Genomic DNA, 17,861 nt, shown 5'->3' with positions numbered 1-17,861 from the left:
TCAACGTCTATCAAAGATATTCCTTTACTATTCTTCATAAATGAACTTTTGAATATGTGTATATCTATAATTTTATTTATGCGCGTCAATTCATTTGATGAATAATAATTGTGTTTGTAGACATCTAAATATAATTATGATATTCCTGGTGATATGCGGTAATACATTAATCCCCCACCCCGGCCCCGACTCTTTCCAGAAAAAAAGAACAACAAGTAAAAATTAACACTTCCAACTGCCTCGAGTTCAATTCCAGCCTCATTATACCACGCTATTCTTAAAATGTCTTTATACGATAAAAATATAATATAAAAATTTGTATTCACATATATAGTTATTTATCAAAACCGTATAACGAGCAAAGCAACATGGTATTCGTAAAATCAAAGTTTTTAAATAACACTAAAAATGCATCCATCTTATGGTGTTCTCTTACTGCTCCACATGCTTTAGATAAAAATAACAGTGATATTGACATCTTAAATGAATGTACAAACATGTATAATTGGATATGGTACTTCAGTACACGTACTACAGTCATTTTCTGGTATATCGCTTAATTGCCTCGTGCAAGTGGTACTCAAATAATGGTAGAGTAACTACATACAGAGGTAGTTCTTTGGTATTTATAAAAATGCCATCACTTGCTCAGATAGAGCAAACGTGAACATCTCATATCTATATAGGATACTGTATCGTTTTATCTTTTTACAAAGGAGCAAACTATTAAATACATTTTGTATATACATTTATATATTTTAAGAAAACCTAGTTCTGAAGCTCCATATCAAAATTGTTTTATGTGTATTTTCGCTAGACTTTATGATAAATATGTTAAATATATGAAAGTTCTGGTATTGGTACTACATGTAATTGAAAAATATATCAGAACTGGCACTGCAGTACTGAACCAATACTAGTATGTAATTGTGGTACTGATTCTGCATAAGTTGCCGAGCAATGCTACTAGTACCCCTGGTACCCCTTATATTATACCCCTTATGCAAATGATACCTTTTTTCGCTTTAAAAAGGATAAACCATCATAAGCCATGAAAAATATATAGCTTCTGTAGGTCATTGCTTCTTTAAAAAATCAACGTAAAGAAGAATGGTGCTCATTTTGTTAAATGGTGACGGTAAGGCTCTTTTCCCAATATATACAGATTGGTAACGGAAAAAAATCTGCTTTACACTATGCCTAATATAACATGCAAACGATTTTCCCTTGTCATTTTTTTCAATTCCCAAAGATAAATAACTAATAATCATATTATACAAGCTCTTATAGCTTTAAATTGTTCTTATATAGTAAATATATTTCTTTTATGACTTTTTTTCTAAAGTCACCCTTTTATATTTATTCGGACATAACAAAAAATAAACAAATTGGAAATATATAGTGGCGTGAAACCTCCAATACACAAATCGGATAACGGTATTTGCCCCACGTGACCACATGTTTCCATGACGTCACGGGACATGACGTTTTGACCAACCAGTGTCTCGCTTGGCAACGATACCTCCATTAGTCTTTCGAAAAATAGCAACAGACTTTATTAACAAAGAACTAAGACAATGTAGTGAAATCTGGATTTTATTTTGATTTATAAAGTTTCAAGTGGAATTTAAATTATAAATGCGACATGACTTGAGCTCTAGAAGACTATCGGAGAGCCAGGAAGGGTATTTTTCGGTGTTTATTTTCGGAACATGTCAACGCGTGTAAAACCATTACCAGTGCCTGTACAAAGGACTCGATCTCTTTTGACAACAGGCGACATGTATACCCATACAATTGATGGATCGCATCATTTACCACCATTAACAAGTCAAACAGTTGGAGGGGCTTCGCATAGTGCTCATGTAAGTACACAGGGACCAAAAGTAACCCAGTTGTACGAGGATCATAAACACCATGATACTAAGAGAGACCACGGTCAACATGGCGGCGTTGATGAACCAGCGCTACCTGTGGTCAGACCCAGTTCTAGTGCTGGAAGTATTGGGTCCAAGTCTGGATCAGCAGCAAGAAGGAATAATGCTATGAGTCCTGAAACTGCGATGAAACAGTATATGCATAAACTAACATCATTTGAACACCATGAAATTTTCAATTATCCTGCGATATTTTTTGTTGGACAGAATGCTAAGAAAAGACAGGGTGTTGTAGGTGGTGCAAATAACAATGGTTATGATGATGAAAATGGTTCATATATACATGTACCACATGATCATATAGCTTATCGATATGAAGTTTTGAAAGTTATTGGTAAAGGCAGCTTTGGACAAGTTGTAAAGGCCTATGATCACAAAATTCAGTCCCATATAGCGTTAAAAATGGTTCGAAATGAAAAGAGATTCCATAGACAAGCTCAGGAAGAAATAAGAATTCTTGAACATTTGAAGAAACAGGACAAAGACAATGCAATGAACATTGTCCACATGTTAGAGCATTTTAGTTTTCGCAATCATATTTGTATAACATTTGAATTGCTCAGTATGAATTTATATGAACTTATTAAGAAAAATAAATTTCAAGGATTTAGCTTACAACTAGTTAGGAAATTTGCACACTCAATCTTGCAATGTTTAGATGCGCTTTACAAAAATAGAATCATACACTGTGATCTCAAACCAGAAAATATCCTTCTTAAACAGCAGGGCAGAAGTGGAATTAAGGTGATAGACTTTGGATCCAGCTGCTATGAACATCAGCGCATATATACATATATCCAGTCAAGATTTTATAGGGCGCCAGAAGTCATATTAGGAGCAAAGTATGGAATGCCTATTGATATGTGGAGTCTTGGCTGTATCCTGGCTGAGCTGCTGACAGGGTATCCACTGTTCCCAGGGGAAGATGAAGGAGACCAGCTCGCAACCATTATTGAATTGCAAGGCATGCCACCACAAAAATTGCTAGACCAGTCAAAACGAGCCCGGAATTTTATAAGTTCGAAAGGTCAACCTAGATACTGCACTGTTACAACACTGCCAGATGGTAGCACAGTACTTCAGGGAGGACGTTCTCGAAGAGGTAAAACTAGAGGCCCACCCGGTAGTAAAGATCTAGTAACTGCTCTTAAAGGTACAGATGATCCACTCTTCCTGGATTTTATGCGAAGATGCCTTGAATGGGACCCAGCTAATCGTATGAACCCAGCTCAGGCACTTCGACATGCTTGGCTTCGGAGAAGATTGCCTAAACCTCCAGCAAATGAAAATCGCCAAGATTCTGCAACACGTAAAAAGATCACCACAGCTAACACTAGCGCTTTAGTGTCTAAAATAGGAAGCTCATCAAGTGGGAAGGCTCGTCAACAATATATTCAAGAAGATTCAGGAATCTTGAATACAAGAACAAAATTACCACAGATTGGTTCTACTATGTAGGACATTCCATTTTGTGATCACGATACTAAAATAGAAAATATATCACATGATTATATAATTGTTTTAAACTGAAATAAATGCAATGATATTTCTAAAAGCCGTCCACACATGCCTTATTCAAAATAAATAAAATCACTCTGTGGTTTTTGAATGGAAATTGTGTGAAGTTTTTAAATGCACCAGCCAAAATGTGGATTGAAAATTAAGAATTTTGGTGAAATGAAATCAGTAAATTTTCTTTTCCATTTGTTGAGTTGATTTTCAAAACTAATATATTCTATTCTAGTGAACTTTGTACACTCGATGTGCTGTTCAGTGAAAATGTGCATCAGGTTTATATGTGGAATTGTGTTGTTTGAATGTGCGCTGAATTCTGTAAAGAATGGATTTTTTGTGATGTGTATGGTGTTGTTAATGATCAGTATTTATTGAACAAAATGTTCATATTATTACCACATTGTGTGCACAACATTGCTGTCCTAGTATTGTGTTATTCATCCATACTAAGTTCAGAGACAGGATGTAAAAACTTGACTATGATCATTTTAAACATTGATCATTTGTTTTTTCTGTGATATAATAGTTTTATCTATAGTACCTTCAAGGATGGTACATTGTCATTAGCTTAACATGCTGGATAAATGTGTACTTTTTGAATGGACTGATAGCTTATCATGGATACAAATTGTGAAACATTTGGGTCAGAGTAAGGAAAAAGAAGTGTCATTTTAATTGCACTATTTATACTTGGTCCAAAGCTTTGTTTTTATGACATTTGTTTTGATGATGTATTAATTTAAAATTATGTTTGTTAAGGCTTAATTTTTACAGTCTTTGAGAAGATTGTTACTTTTTTTAAATTTTGTCTAAATATTTAATGTTCAATTTTATTTAATTCCATATTGTAATCACTATTGTAAAGATCTTACATTTTAAATGAGTTTTTAGATATAAAAATGAGTTTTACACAATATTTTATTTTAGGAGAAAAATAACTTCTCTTTCTTTGCCTTGACCTAAATATTAGTGAGCGAGCTCCAGTCTGAATTTAAGCTACCTTTAAAAAGTTGATTGTAATGTTAATTTGGCAGTTTGTAATTAGGCAGTGTATAAGCTGTAAGTTACTTCAGTTTACCAAATGTGAAGAAAATTGCTTAGAGTCCTATATTATCTGTTAATGAGTTATTTTGCTGCCTTTGATTTTTTTAATTTAATGTTTTTGTATACAAATTTTGAAAAAAAAACACCAGAAAATGTAAGACTGGCCTAATTATTGATAAGCCATCAACGTGTTGTGTGCCTGATTTATGTAATTTGCCGGCTGATTGACATGCTACATATTCCAATCTCTGCGTTCACTCATCAATTAATTTTCCAATAACCAGATCTCTGGTCAGAATACCATTCTTGTGTTTTGTTTCTAGGGAGAAATATTAGTCTGTTAATGGTTTTGGCATATGCTTTATGAAGTTATGGATAATTTATTCCTTGGCAACATAATTAGTTTTTATCCAAAATCTCAAATGTTTTATCAATCATGGGTCAGTAAATTGGAGTAAATTGATAGTTTCTTTTACCCAGATAGTGTTTTTTTTTCTTCTGGAATTCATTGTGGGATGTGAAAATATTTTTATCATCTTGATGTTTTTACTTTTGCAACATGAAAATGCACATATTTCTTATCAGTTTCTTTGCTTGGATTAGAAGTATTTACAGAAGTATAGATTTATGAGCATATAAAATAAGTTATTTTTTTTATTGACCTGTATTGATAAGTTTGATTAAGTAAGCTAATATAAATTGCCAACTATATAAGGTTTATTTCATATATTGTAAATCTATCGCCAATATCAAATTTATTAATCTATAACCTACACAATACACACAATTGATAAGTGAACCGTAACATTGCATGTTTTGAAAGCATACCAAGCAAATACATTAGAATATTGATTTCATTCTTGTTCTTTAGCTTCTAATCAGCGAAAGCTCCATTGAAGTGGCATAATTGTAAAATCTATGGAATAGCCATTTGCTTACAGGGTAAAGGTTGGAATTATAGCAGATAAGGCGGCAGGCAATCTACAAAAATCACCACTATTGATCAAAACTTTCTAACAGTTGTGATACAGAGTATTGTAGTAGTTCCCCTCAGGTTAAAATAATTTTACCATGTGTTTTTTTTTTAAGAATTTCCATTTTTATACATATATCAGTATACAGCGCATTTTGTGTTTATAGTTTGTTTTTTTTTAAGATAAAGCCTTTTTTTACAATGAGATACCAGTACTTGAAACTTATCTGTTGAAGAATTTCATCTTAAGTTTATCTATCAATGTATGAATTTTGTTACTTTTTGTGTGAATGAATTGGTAGGCAAACAAATGAATTTTATCTATTCAAATACCATTAAATGCAATAAAAGAAATTCCAACGTTGCTAAACAGGGGCTGATAACTTGAGATTGTTATACATAAATTTCAATTTTATTAACTTAAAGAGTTTACTGTTTTTATAATGACAATGCCCAAGGTAAAATTTTGAATACTTACAAATACTATTACAAATAATTGTGGTGTTGAGTTACAAATAATGATAATGAAATAAGGCCATGCAAATATAAGTCTGTTTTAAGTTTCCTGACCAATCAGAATGCATTAATTATTGTTACAAGGCATGGCTATAAATGTTAAAAAAATACTGTTATTGTAAACTTTTATTGTAAGTAAACAAGAAATGGCATACCTGCAAATCGTAACATACATTGTATATTTTGAGGGGACAGAAAGTTGTGAACAGACATATATTTGCCTTGGCCTAACTTACTGTAATACAAAGTAGTAATTATTTGCAATTTTCATGCATTACTATTGGCCTTGATTACTGTACATTTTGCCTAATGTCAAGTGAATATTGCCCTGTTCATGAGAAATCTTGTTGCATTTATATTTCATTGTAATACATAAGGGATCAAGTTTGTTTCAAACAAAAAATGTTATATCTGAAATCATTTACATTATCATCTAAAATATTTTGTTAGGTTAGAAATAACTTGAGAATGATAATTATTACTGTGTATGTAATGTATCTGAGAAAACATTGGTATTGTTGCTTTATATATTTAAAACTAAAAATGGTACATGTTTCTTAAGTTTTGAGAAGAAGTTAAAATTGTTTGTTAAGGTAAAAAAACTATTCAGGTCAGACAGAATAATCATTTTTAAGATAAACATCTGCACGTTAATATGCTTTAAAAAAAACATGTATAAACAATTTATTTTATATTAACATGACTTGCTTCTGAGGGATTTCACTTTTCCTGATTTTTACACAATGTAGGTTAAGGGGATTGTCCCTAAATAATTTATCCTTAGAGATTGTCCTCAAACAAAATTTGTTACATGATGATTACATGTTCAAACATGTACAATTTTTAATTTATAAACCTTTCAAAAAGAAAAAAAAATGTCTGTTTCCGGCTACCAATACAATTGCATTTGAAATTATCTGAATGAAATTATTTAAACAGAGATTACTTTTATGAATGAAAACTTTCATTGTAAAATTATTCTGGCAATTTCATGTCAAGTTCAACAATGTAAATGAAAAGTTTAAAGCGGAAATATTTGTATAATCTTCCCATTGAGGAAAAAATGAAATTTATTCGTCGTATCTTACATAATTCATGAGGCTGTTTTGAAGCTTTGCATCTGAAATAGGAAGAAAGAAATATTGACATTGTAACTAGGTTAGTGAAAACTTCACTTGGTTTATAAAATATCCGGTATATAAATATAAATAATTATGTTTAGTCAATAAAATATTGCCATGACGTTTTTGTTGGTATGCAGTTAATGACTGCCTAGTTAGTAAATGAAAATGTGGTATTGAGCTAGTAGCCTCCACACAAGCAGAGGTCATATCAGGAAAAACATTGATTTTGCACTGTTTCTAGTTACACTGAATTAACAGAAATCCACTGCATCTAATAAATATGTATCTGAAGGTGAAATCTAATGTATAAAAAAAAGAGGGAAGAATAACTAGGTCAAAAATGTATACAATACTAATAGTAAACATAAAATAGCTGCATAAATCATTATGACAAGGTCTAATAGTTTTTTTATGATTATGTTTTAGTACATGTATCTTTATACTAAAGTGTACCTTTTAGTACTTTTATTTAATTAAAAGAAATGCAATGCTTTCGTGGTTATCTCAAACAGTCATTGCATGGCATAAGTTTTTGTTTAGAAAAATATGTCAGAATCTTATTGCCTGGCATTTCTTTTTAAGCAATAGATTTGTCATCTAAATGAAGATACATGTATCTGATAAAAAATTTTTTGGAAACAACAAATTTGACCAAGTTTGTTTGTTTTATTTTTCATTTACACTTACATGCACGTAAATAATTATCTCATTTTGATGTTTATTACATATTATTATTTATTGACTTTTTGCTTTCTCTTGTTAACTTTGGGACCATATCATAAAAATGCTACTGAAAAAAAAATAATTTAGTTAAAATTTGAGGTTTTTTTCATTGTTCAGGTTTTTTTTTTAACCAGGCGTTCCTTTGGTTGTGTTTTCTTGTTTTGAACGCAGTTATAAAAGCAGGGATATAGTAGGAATATGTCACAAGGAAATAGCAGTATGGTTGTAAAACATAAAGCATTGAAATTTAATTTTTTTCTAAAATACTGTTTTATATAAGACATTAGGTTTTTCTACAAATTTCATGTTTTTATATTGTTACTTTCCAACAAGAAATCTCGTTATTTTCTCTATTGAGTCTCACAGCTATACATGTACATTTACATCTGAAAACTTGACCAAGGCTTATTCCCTCATTTGCATTAAGTCTCAAAGTATACCTGTATAAATAGTTATACCAAATTACCAATAGACATCCAGAGTTTAGTCCCACACTGTCATATGATGGAAACTTACAAACTATTTTGATGTTTTCTTTTGACAAAGTGCATATTTCTGTGTGCACATTTGAATTGCAGCTGATTTTGTGGTCTGAAACCTGTCACCAGTATACATTGTATTGTGCTTGTATATGTTTTTACTCTTGTATGATAAGTTTGTTGTTATTTATTCTTTTACATTTCTCTCTCATCTCTCAACTATCATTATATTTTTACTGTCAGTCTTGTTTTCCTCATTGTCAACCTATGACAAACCAAAAAAATCTAATTTTTCTAGTTTTATATATACATAAAAAGCCTTTTTATTTTATTTTTTCCCATATTTTTAGACAGTGTATAGTGTATATAGCATTTATATACATACAGATATACCATGTTTGGCTGACCATGCCAAATATTTGTTAGTGGATGCTGAAATTGTTATAGAATATTTCAGGATTGTGTTATTGAATGGATGTTTGAATACAGATATTTTTAACAAAAAGTGTAAAATTTGACTATTAAAATGACACTGCAATATTTCCATGTTGGGTTTTGTTTTTATGAATATTAAAGAAAAATAATGACTTTACAAAGAATAGTGTGACTTTTCCACTAATACTTGTGTAACACTTGGTTAAAGTTTAACCTGCATGTTGCATGCAACCAGTGCAGACCAAAATTAGTCGGCATATTTTAGTGTTGTCTGGTCATGGTCTGCACTGTTCACTATTCATTCAGTACATCTTAATGAAATTAACTCATTTCCTGAAAATATTGAGTTTAGCCTTCAGGTTCTACCCATGCAACTAGTGCCATCTGGTCATGGTCTGCACTGTTCACTATTCATTCAGTACATCTTAATGAAAGTAACTCATTTCCTGAAAATATTGAGTTTAGCCTTTAGGTTCTACCCATGCAACTAGTACCATCTGATGATGGTCTGCACTGTTCACTATTCAGTCAATACATCTGTAATATATAAAGCTACTGAATAGTTTTTGAAAGAAAAACGAGTCCAAGATATTTTTAATTTGGTGTTAACTTAAGTAAAGATGGTGTAAGATTTGATGTTTTATCAAAGTAAATCTTTCAGACTTTATACATGTCTTGGATCATAGACCACTTTCCAGATCAAATAGTAATGATTTGAATGAAACAGAACATTTCCAGGTTAAGATTTTGCTGCAAGAACTATCTTGACAACCTCTGAAGTAAGGTTTTCACTTGAAATCTTACATACAGCTTCAGAATCATAATTTTACCACTGGGGGAAAATATATAACTCTAGCATTGGTTTTTAATGAATTATACACTTAAGAATTATTCAATACTTGTATATTTTGAAGTTACAATACAGTCCTATACCTTTAAAGCTCGACTATTCGAAGTACATGTATATACTCACCCAGGCTTCGGTGTCGGCGTCGCCGTCACACTGATTGAGTCTTTGGTTGCCAGTTGGTATCTCCAAAACTACTGTAGGGAATGGGTTAAAACTTGACACACTTATTTCAGAGCATAATAGGAGGTCACCGTCCACGACCCATAACTTTCGTCGTGGATTGTGACAGAATTATGACCCTTTTTAAAATAAGAAAATTATACATTATCCAGGCTCTTGTTTTACTATCAAGCAATGACAATAGTCGAGAACGCTGCCCTACTGACAGCTCTTGTTACTTGAACAAAATTTACACTACACACCAGTCTGTCACTAAACAATAAAATTAGGACGTGCAAGGATGCGTGTGATAATATCAAAGTCCTTTAATAATTAAAGTCCTTTACTATTGCCCATATAGCTCAAGGGGAGTAGGAATGTTGGTCTTGTATTAAAATGAAAGATAAAGCAAGGTGTCCCTGATACTGGTTCATTTAAAGTGTTCTCTACATCGAGCTAATGCCATACCTATCATTCTAACGGAAGTTCAGTTTGTGGTTATCCTACAGCGATTATCCTACAGGTTTGAACGTATGTGTCCTGAAATAGATACTATAAAATTATGAAAACATTGTCTGCTTTATTTCTGATTCTCGTGGCATTTCAAAAAAAAACTTGTAACGTTAATGTATGACAAGCAATATAACTGTTCAATAGTCATATAGGTGGCCATATCTATTTTTTGTATATCAATCTTGTGTGAAAAATTTCAGATCATTCGCTCACTCCGTTTTTCCAGAATAATTATTCTATTAAAAAAGACACACAACTGAAAAGCGTTGCAACGCTTTTTTACTCACACCGGGCAAAGAATAGCATAAAATACTATTTTAGAATTATTTCTGAGTATATTTCGTAATTATAATTTGCATATCTTTCTGTTTCAAGTGCTCCAAATGATCTATATATAGGAAATTCAAATTTTAGGCTTTTTGGCCACAATGGAGTTCCTTTAATCTGGCGAAAAAGCAACGTACACTGATGAATAGACTGCTTTACTAAGCCATTGACAGGTTGCAACTAACACTTTCAATATTTATTCCTTATTTTTACATATGGCTTTTTTGACATGTGACCTGCTGACATTTAGACAAATGCAACTAAAGGTTTTCTCCTAAAATAGATTTTGAATGTCATGTTGACTATACAACTTACTTACCATCTACGCTGGCCATAACGTGGAAATTGGATTTTTTTTCTCACTTACGAAGAGCATAAGAAAATGAAATAAAATCTGGAAATCTGCAATAATGGTGCAGCTGTGAGAATTTTATTTTAATATCAAAGTACTTGTCTGGTAATAGCTAGACAATGTACACATGCTATTTGTTTCCGCCGTCTCCTATAGCTGGTAACCAACTATGCAAGAGATATACGCCTTAACTAAAACAAGCAATTTCCTTTGAAAAAACGGTAAAATATTTACAAGTAGTTCGATACGTCTGGAGCGAAATAATGGTTTAAATTATGGTTCAAGAGTTTTAATATATTTGAACAATAGTCTTATTGCGTTAACCATGAAATAAATACGTCAGAAACACAAATAATTCAATACTTGCTTTTAGTTTGTCAATGAAAACTCAAACGCTGTAAGTGATCGGCTGCACACGCAAGAGCATATACAATCAAAAGGCCGCCATTTCCTGAATTATCATTATCATTCTGTGAATTATTATTTAATTCTGCTGTAAATAGACAGTGCATTTTTTTTTGTCACCAGAATTCGGTTTCTTTTATCATCGTATAATGAAAGATACAGTTTTCTATAAACGTTATTATGACAATACATCGTTTAAATGTTTATAAAGGACCGTATTCGACTAATGAACTCGTCAAATTCCCCGACATTTACTTATTGTGTCCTCTAATTAGTACTTCTACAGCATTTCATACGGGGAATAATAATGGCTTTGAATTTATGGCTTTACTGAACTCGTGTCCAGCACGACAAGAAACAATGATATTCAGTAATCCTGCAAAGAGAATGGAACAGTTGTTGCGAAAAGAAAGTTTCTGTAAATGGCTGTGAATACCATGAATTAGTAATGCTACAATGGCAGCGTTCTTGAAAGCGTCCAACGATTACAACAATGGCCAGGTTACATTGTAAGTACTGTGCACGAAAGTATGCAATATACTCATTGGAGCGTTATGTTTCATTGTGTATGGTATACCGTTCACATTCAAGTGACGGCTAGAGCTTAATTTGAAATGAAATCGTACACGGACGTGTCTGCAATCAAGTGATTGTTTGAGCCAAAGTTGTAATGGTATCGTTTACAAGAGTGTCTGCAATCAAGTGATTTTACTAGAGTTCCTGCAATCAAGTGATTGCTAAAGCATAAATTCTTACAATAGTAGCGTTCACAAGAGTGTCTGAAATCGAGCCATCGCTCGAGTGTTTTTTGTCAAAGTCACAGGAGTGCTGTCTGGAGTCATTAAAAGAGCGTAATGTCTTATTGCTCATTAATAGCGGTAGTATCTGCAATCAAATCAATTCCAACTAGTTTAATAATGTGATCTTATCGTTCAGAAGCTTGTTGTCTGCAATGAAGTCATTGTTATAGCGTTATTTATATAATTCTTTCGTTTTAGGCTAGCGTTCACGTGGGACGTTACTACAGTCATGGTCTATAAAAGAAGCGTCCGTGAAAATGTCTGCAATCAAGTGACTGCTATTTGACTATGACAATTTATGATTTTGGCTTAAGCAAGAATTGCTATGGTCTAACTGAAGCGTTCTTGAATCAACCAAGTCATAGCACCGCGTGCAAGTCTACATTTTCTACCTTTCCGCGGGAATAATTTTAGACTTTGCAACAGAAGTAATAATTAAAGCAGCACGCCTCCAGATTCCTGCTAATGTTCATGAAAATTTTGAAAATGTATTTAAAAGTAAAATATTGTTAAGCTGACAGAGAAAATAATATGCACATTTCAAACGGCACTTACAACCAATGTAAATTACAAAAAAGAGGTCAAAATATGCCAAATTAACCCTTACTGCGTTAGTAACGCAGTAGAAATACGATGAAAATAACTGAAAAATTGGCCATCAATGGCAAATAACATGGAAATTATTACTTTTATCTTTAGTCTTTTTACTTTTTATAAAACCTCAATACATTTTTCTCAAGTTTTATTTTCTTGAAATATTTTGGCTCATCTGGAGGCATGCAGCTTTAAGACGGTGCTGAATAGGCATTTCGCTATTGTTCGAATTAGCTACGGTCTAATGGAGATCTACTTAATCATTAATAATTCAATAAGGAAATGTGAAATTTGAGCCATTTCGAACATTTGATTCTCCAATTGTCTGAAATGTATGTGATAAATTTTTTTTTTTTTCATGGCATAAATGGCATGATATAGTGTAAATGAAAATACTATCTCTAGGGTAATGGTGATATATTACTTCATGTTATAAAGGACATTCCTGTGGCTGTGTCTACGTATACTTATAAAATATTTGTATCAAACAAAAGCAACTTTACAATAGAGATTTATAAATGATAAATTTATTTAAATAAAGGCATATATGGATATATCTGAATGTCTATTGATTTTATCACCTAGTAAAAGAGTTATATCACCGTTCATTTCTGGTTATATTGTTCTCTGACACGTGTAACAACATTTAGGGCATAATAATTTTATCATGTAATATCCCGTTGAAAAAATTATTCTACGCATCAAAAAATTTTGATTCCATACGAAAATAAAAATGTAATTCGGTTGGTAAATTTGTTAAACCTTTGTTTTTATAAAACTTCTGAACTTAGATTCTACTTTTAAATTGTTTTTATAAACATCAATATGGTGAAGATATTTTCATTTTCCATATTTTTACTGTAAATTCAAAGAAGTATATAATAAACAGAGGATATTGAATGAGTGTAAGTTCCATACTGAATTTATTGCACGAGTTGAATAAAATTATATTATGCGAGCCTCTGGCCCTCTGGCTCTGAGTGCAATAAATTCAGTATGGAACTTACACGAATTTAATATTCTATTTATCACATATCCAAAATAAAGACCGTTAAAGTGAAATAAGAGCCATTTTTCATTGACGCGCCTATAGTATAACGCTAACATTTAGCGCTCTTTACACTATGTTTGTATAACGCTAATGCCGTCACGTCAAAATATATGCACGGCCGTGCAATACCATATTTACGGAGTCGCAAAATCGGCACGGGTGTGTGATAAACAGAACATTTAAGGGTTTTTTTTTTTGTATTGTTGTTTTTTTTTTTTTTTTTTTTTTTTTTTTTTTGTAAATACGGGATTTTATTTTCTCGTGGTTTGAAAATTATCATATTTCATACCACTCGATGAAAATAAATCCCGTATTTAAAGAAAAAACAACAACAACACTTGAATATGTTGTGTATATACTGGTACAATTTTATGAATATTAACACTAAAACTAAAATTTGGCAACCCAAAGAATCAGACTTTACCCTGTCGAGTAAATACATTCCTTAAACCCACTTCGTTTTCTTGACAATTTTTTTTTATTTCTGTTTTGTTTGTAAATACATGTATTGATTATAATCTTATCAGAGAGTACCCGTGTCTTGTACGTAGGCTGTTCTGTCCTGTACTTATAACCAGGGAGTAGATATAACGGTAACGATATCAGTTCAAACAAAATGCATATTGCCATTGCTGTTGATCACTGCAAACGAAATTTATAACTTCTAATATAACAAATATTATAATTGAGTAAGCAGGAAATCAATCAGTCTATGGCGAATGAAACACATGCCGCTGCAAATATAGTTAAATATCGAAAACAAATAAGGTGTGTAAATTATATAGTGATGGGGCCTCGACTCAAAAATTTGATTATTATTTCTGGCGAAGTGGTGCAAACCAAAGAAGAATTAAATACGATAAATAACTACAAAAACGCTGCAAGAGAAGTAATCTGATTTTTGTTGTTTAAAATTACGATAAATAAATTTCTTGTTTGCCGTTTTCTTGGTATAGTTACTTTAGGTATCGTTCACAGTGCCTTTAGGCTGCTGCTACCCATACGACCAGTGCCGGCCAAGATCAACTGGGACGGTCTACATTGTTTGATTTTCGGTCAGTACATTTTTCTCTTACAAAATGATGAATGGTTATGTGCAGATTTAAAGAAGAACAAGTCCATTTAAAACATTAAGCATGTTAATGGTTCATATACTCTGTGACATCAAAGTCGTCAACCCCTAACTTATACCTAACTATTTTTGTCCCAACCACGGACTTGTAATTAAAATCCGTGCACCAACGGGCACACTAAGCAACGTCGATTGTAAAAAGTTTAAATGAACGAATTGTTATATACATAGCAATAAAATATCCAGAAAAAAGTTATTTTAGTGACATATGTATCTTTAAGACACAATGTTATTAATAATTCTGTAGACCAGATGGTTGTTTCTTTTAATAACGCAGACCCTTGGCCACTGTCGCGTTATTTTATTAATTTTATTGACTCCCTCTCTCTATCTCTCGTTTTTTATTACCAACAATTTCGTTATTGTGTTTTCTTTATGGCAATAAAACATTGGTATTATTCAGAGAAATATAGGAGAGAATACATTATACATGTATTGTAACATATTAAAAACTAGAATAATTCAGAAAATATGATTTATCGTTTAATTCCAAAACACGTGGAACTGCAATATTGAGTTATTATACTGTATAATACAAGCCAATTATTTTGTTATATTTGATAAATTAGTCACAAATTAAGAGAAAAAAGGATAATCACTGAAATTTAACTGAATAACAAAAGTGAAATTTGCATTAAAAATATAGTTTGGTTATATTTTGTTTTGTATCTATTACATGTAGAAAGAAATAGATATATTTAGACCACTGACGGTGAGAGGGTGTCACCGACTCCCGGAATAAAGATTTTGTCAGATTCTGTTGCCTGCCGTTAGTTTAGTGGCCGAGTCCAATTACCCATGAAAGCGCAAATGCAAGCGAAATATCGTTATTATCTCTATCTTAAAAACTAATATCGGATCGATAGCCGCCGGTAATTCGGTTATACGTTTGATATTATATTACTGTTTCTGTTAGAAAACTGGCAGTCTAGACACGTGCTAAACAGCACGTGTAAGATGATTATCATGTTAGCGTTAATTGTTACAAGGATTTGTATTTAAGATCTGGACCTGGTCAGTAAATACACTCAGCGACCCGTGGCTCTGCAATTTGTAGTATATTTAGTAGTCTTTTGTTTTCATGACTTCAGAAAATTACAGAGAAAGAAATAAGAAGACAATGATATTAAATAAGAATAAAATAGCAGTAGAAGAATAAAGTTGTAGATCGGAGCGAAGTTATCATGTTTTGCAGTTTCGATTCGTTTGGACGAGTTGCTAAACGAAAGGTACCACGCGTAACAGCTCTTATTCTCAAAATTAAAGAAAAGACAGAAAAATTCACGAGTAAAAAGTACATGTATGTACAACAAAAAATTGTAAATCAATGAATTGTTATGGAATAAATCAGTGAAGGCTATGAGTTATGTATATGATGCCTGAAAAATGTCTTATACTGTATAAAATAAAGGATTGAACTTTATTTAAATTGATCATGAAAACATAAAAATTGCTTTGATAACAACATTTACAAATTAGTTATCAAATGCATCAATTGATTGATATCAAACTATTCAGTTTCGACGAAATTTCAAAAAAGTTTTTCAAAGTTTTAAAATAGAAGGACTATTTAAATGTGCTATTTTATCCTATGACAGACGTTTCAGCGTTTAGCGTTTCTCCGAGAGATTCAGAAAAACATTGTCTCGTGTTTCTTACACATCATAGGTTGTTCAATTAGCCTGATAATTAAATTATTTTAGGACAATAACTGAACTTTTTATAACGGTGTCCAAGGTAACCGCAATTAAAATAATCCATAAATCGTCATCTTATTATAAATTTATTTGTGCAGTTCTATTAGAAATCTTAGAATATGCTATAAAAAGGAATATAATAACGATTTTTTCTATGTAACCTCAAACACGATGACGTTTAGCGTTCATCTTATTCTTTTTATGATAACAATATTAATTTAATGATAAAAAATATGAACAAAACAAGAAAACAAATGAGGAACTGGAGTGGAAAACAATAAAACCAAAAAAAGAAAACAATAATGATGCTTAAATATCTAACATCAAAATCAACAGCAGACGTTACTTGAAGCCAAGCAAGAAAAACTTTTGGACTTAAAGACAAAATTTGTTTAAATAATTCAAAGGGGTTTATTATGCTTTATTTTTCTTTTTGCTTTGGTTTAATAAAATATCTTCAAATTAAAATTACCACAAACCAACTAAATGGATTTACATCAAAAGCTTGGCGAGTTAAAAATTAAAATCAAAATCACTTGCCCCCTTAACCGCTGTCGGTTTGAATCCCGTCAGGGAGTCCAGGAACTTTCATGTGAGGAAGCTACCCAGCTATAGCTTACGGAAGGTTGGTGAGCTCTATGCGCAGTCCAATTTTTTCTAGTTTCCGGCTTGACAAGTCATAAATTATAGCATGTGCTTGGCTTCAAGTTACTTCTGCTGTTGATTTTGATGTCACACAAGCCATAAAACCTACATAACAATGAGTGTTTTTTATTAATTTATTTAAATTGAAAATATTTTAATTATAAGTATTTCTGTGGTAAACTAAACTACCGGAAAAGGAAGCCAGTATAGGGGGCACCAATCAATAAGACATACATTTTATTTTATGGAATTACCTATCATCTGTTTAATGGAATATTGGTATCATAATTTGAATAATTGAAAAAATGCAAAGAAAAAAAGAGGGATATCATTACTTACCTAAAATCGTAAGGAAAAATCATATTGTTGGTGGCCATATACATGTAGAGAAAGATGGAAGTAAAAACCTCCATCTAAAATTCATCATTTCATCACCGAGTAAATATGAAAAAAAGAAAAAGAAAAATTTTAAAATAAGTTGAATTTGTATGTAACATGAATTATTTATCTTGTCTTTTGATTGATTTCTTATCAATGTAATTTACTTTTTCATCATTCAAATACTCTCGTTAAACATTCACTGGATTACT

General features: G+C 31.7%; 1 protein-coding gene across 1 annotated transcript; it reads left to right on the top strand.

Annotated features, from left to right (window-relative positions):
* The first annotated feature begins 1,475 nt into the window (after nt 1–1,475).
* On the top strand, nt 1,476–8,851 carry LOC132747309 (dual specificity tyrosine-phosphorylation-regulated kinase 2-like). Its single transcript, XM_060736657.1, has one exon. The coding sequence runs from the start codon at nt 1,713–1,715 to the stop codon at nt 3,393–3,395; it is 1,683 nt and encodes a 560-aa protein (XP_060592640.1). The 5' UTR covers nt 1,476–1,712; the 3' UTR covers nt 3,396–8,851.
* The last annotated feature ends 9,010 nt before the right edge of the window (nt 8,852–17,861 follow it).

The sequence above is a fragment of the Ruditapes philippinarum genome, unplaced genomic scaffold (assembly GCF_026571515.1).
Source record: "Ruditapes philippinarum isolate M1 unplaced genomic scaffold, ASM2657151v2 ctg459_1_1_1_1, whole genome shotgun sequence".
Taxonomy (NCBI): domain Eukaryota; kingdom Metazoa; phylum Mollusca; class Bivalvia; order Venerida; family Veneridae; genus Ruditapes; species Ruditapes philippinarum.
This window is presented reverse-complemented; position numbering and strand designations above follow the sequence as displayed.

Excerpts from the sequence above, each read along its gene's own strand:
- LOC132747309 (XM_060736657.1), top strand. The coding sequence starts at position 1,713 with ATGTCAACGCGTGTAAAACCATTACCAGTGCCTGTACAAAGGACTCGA.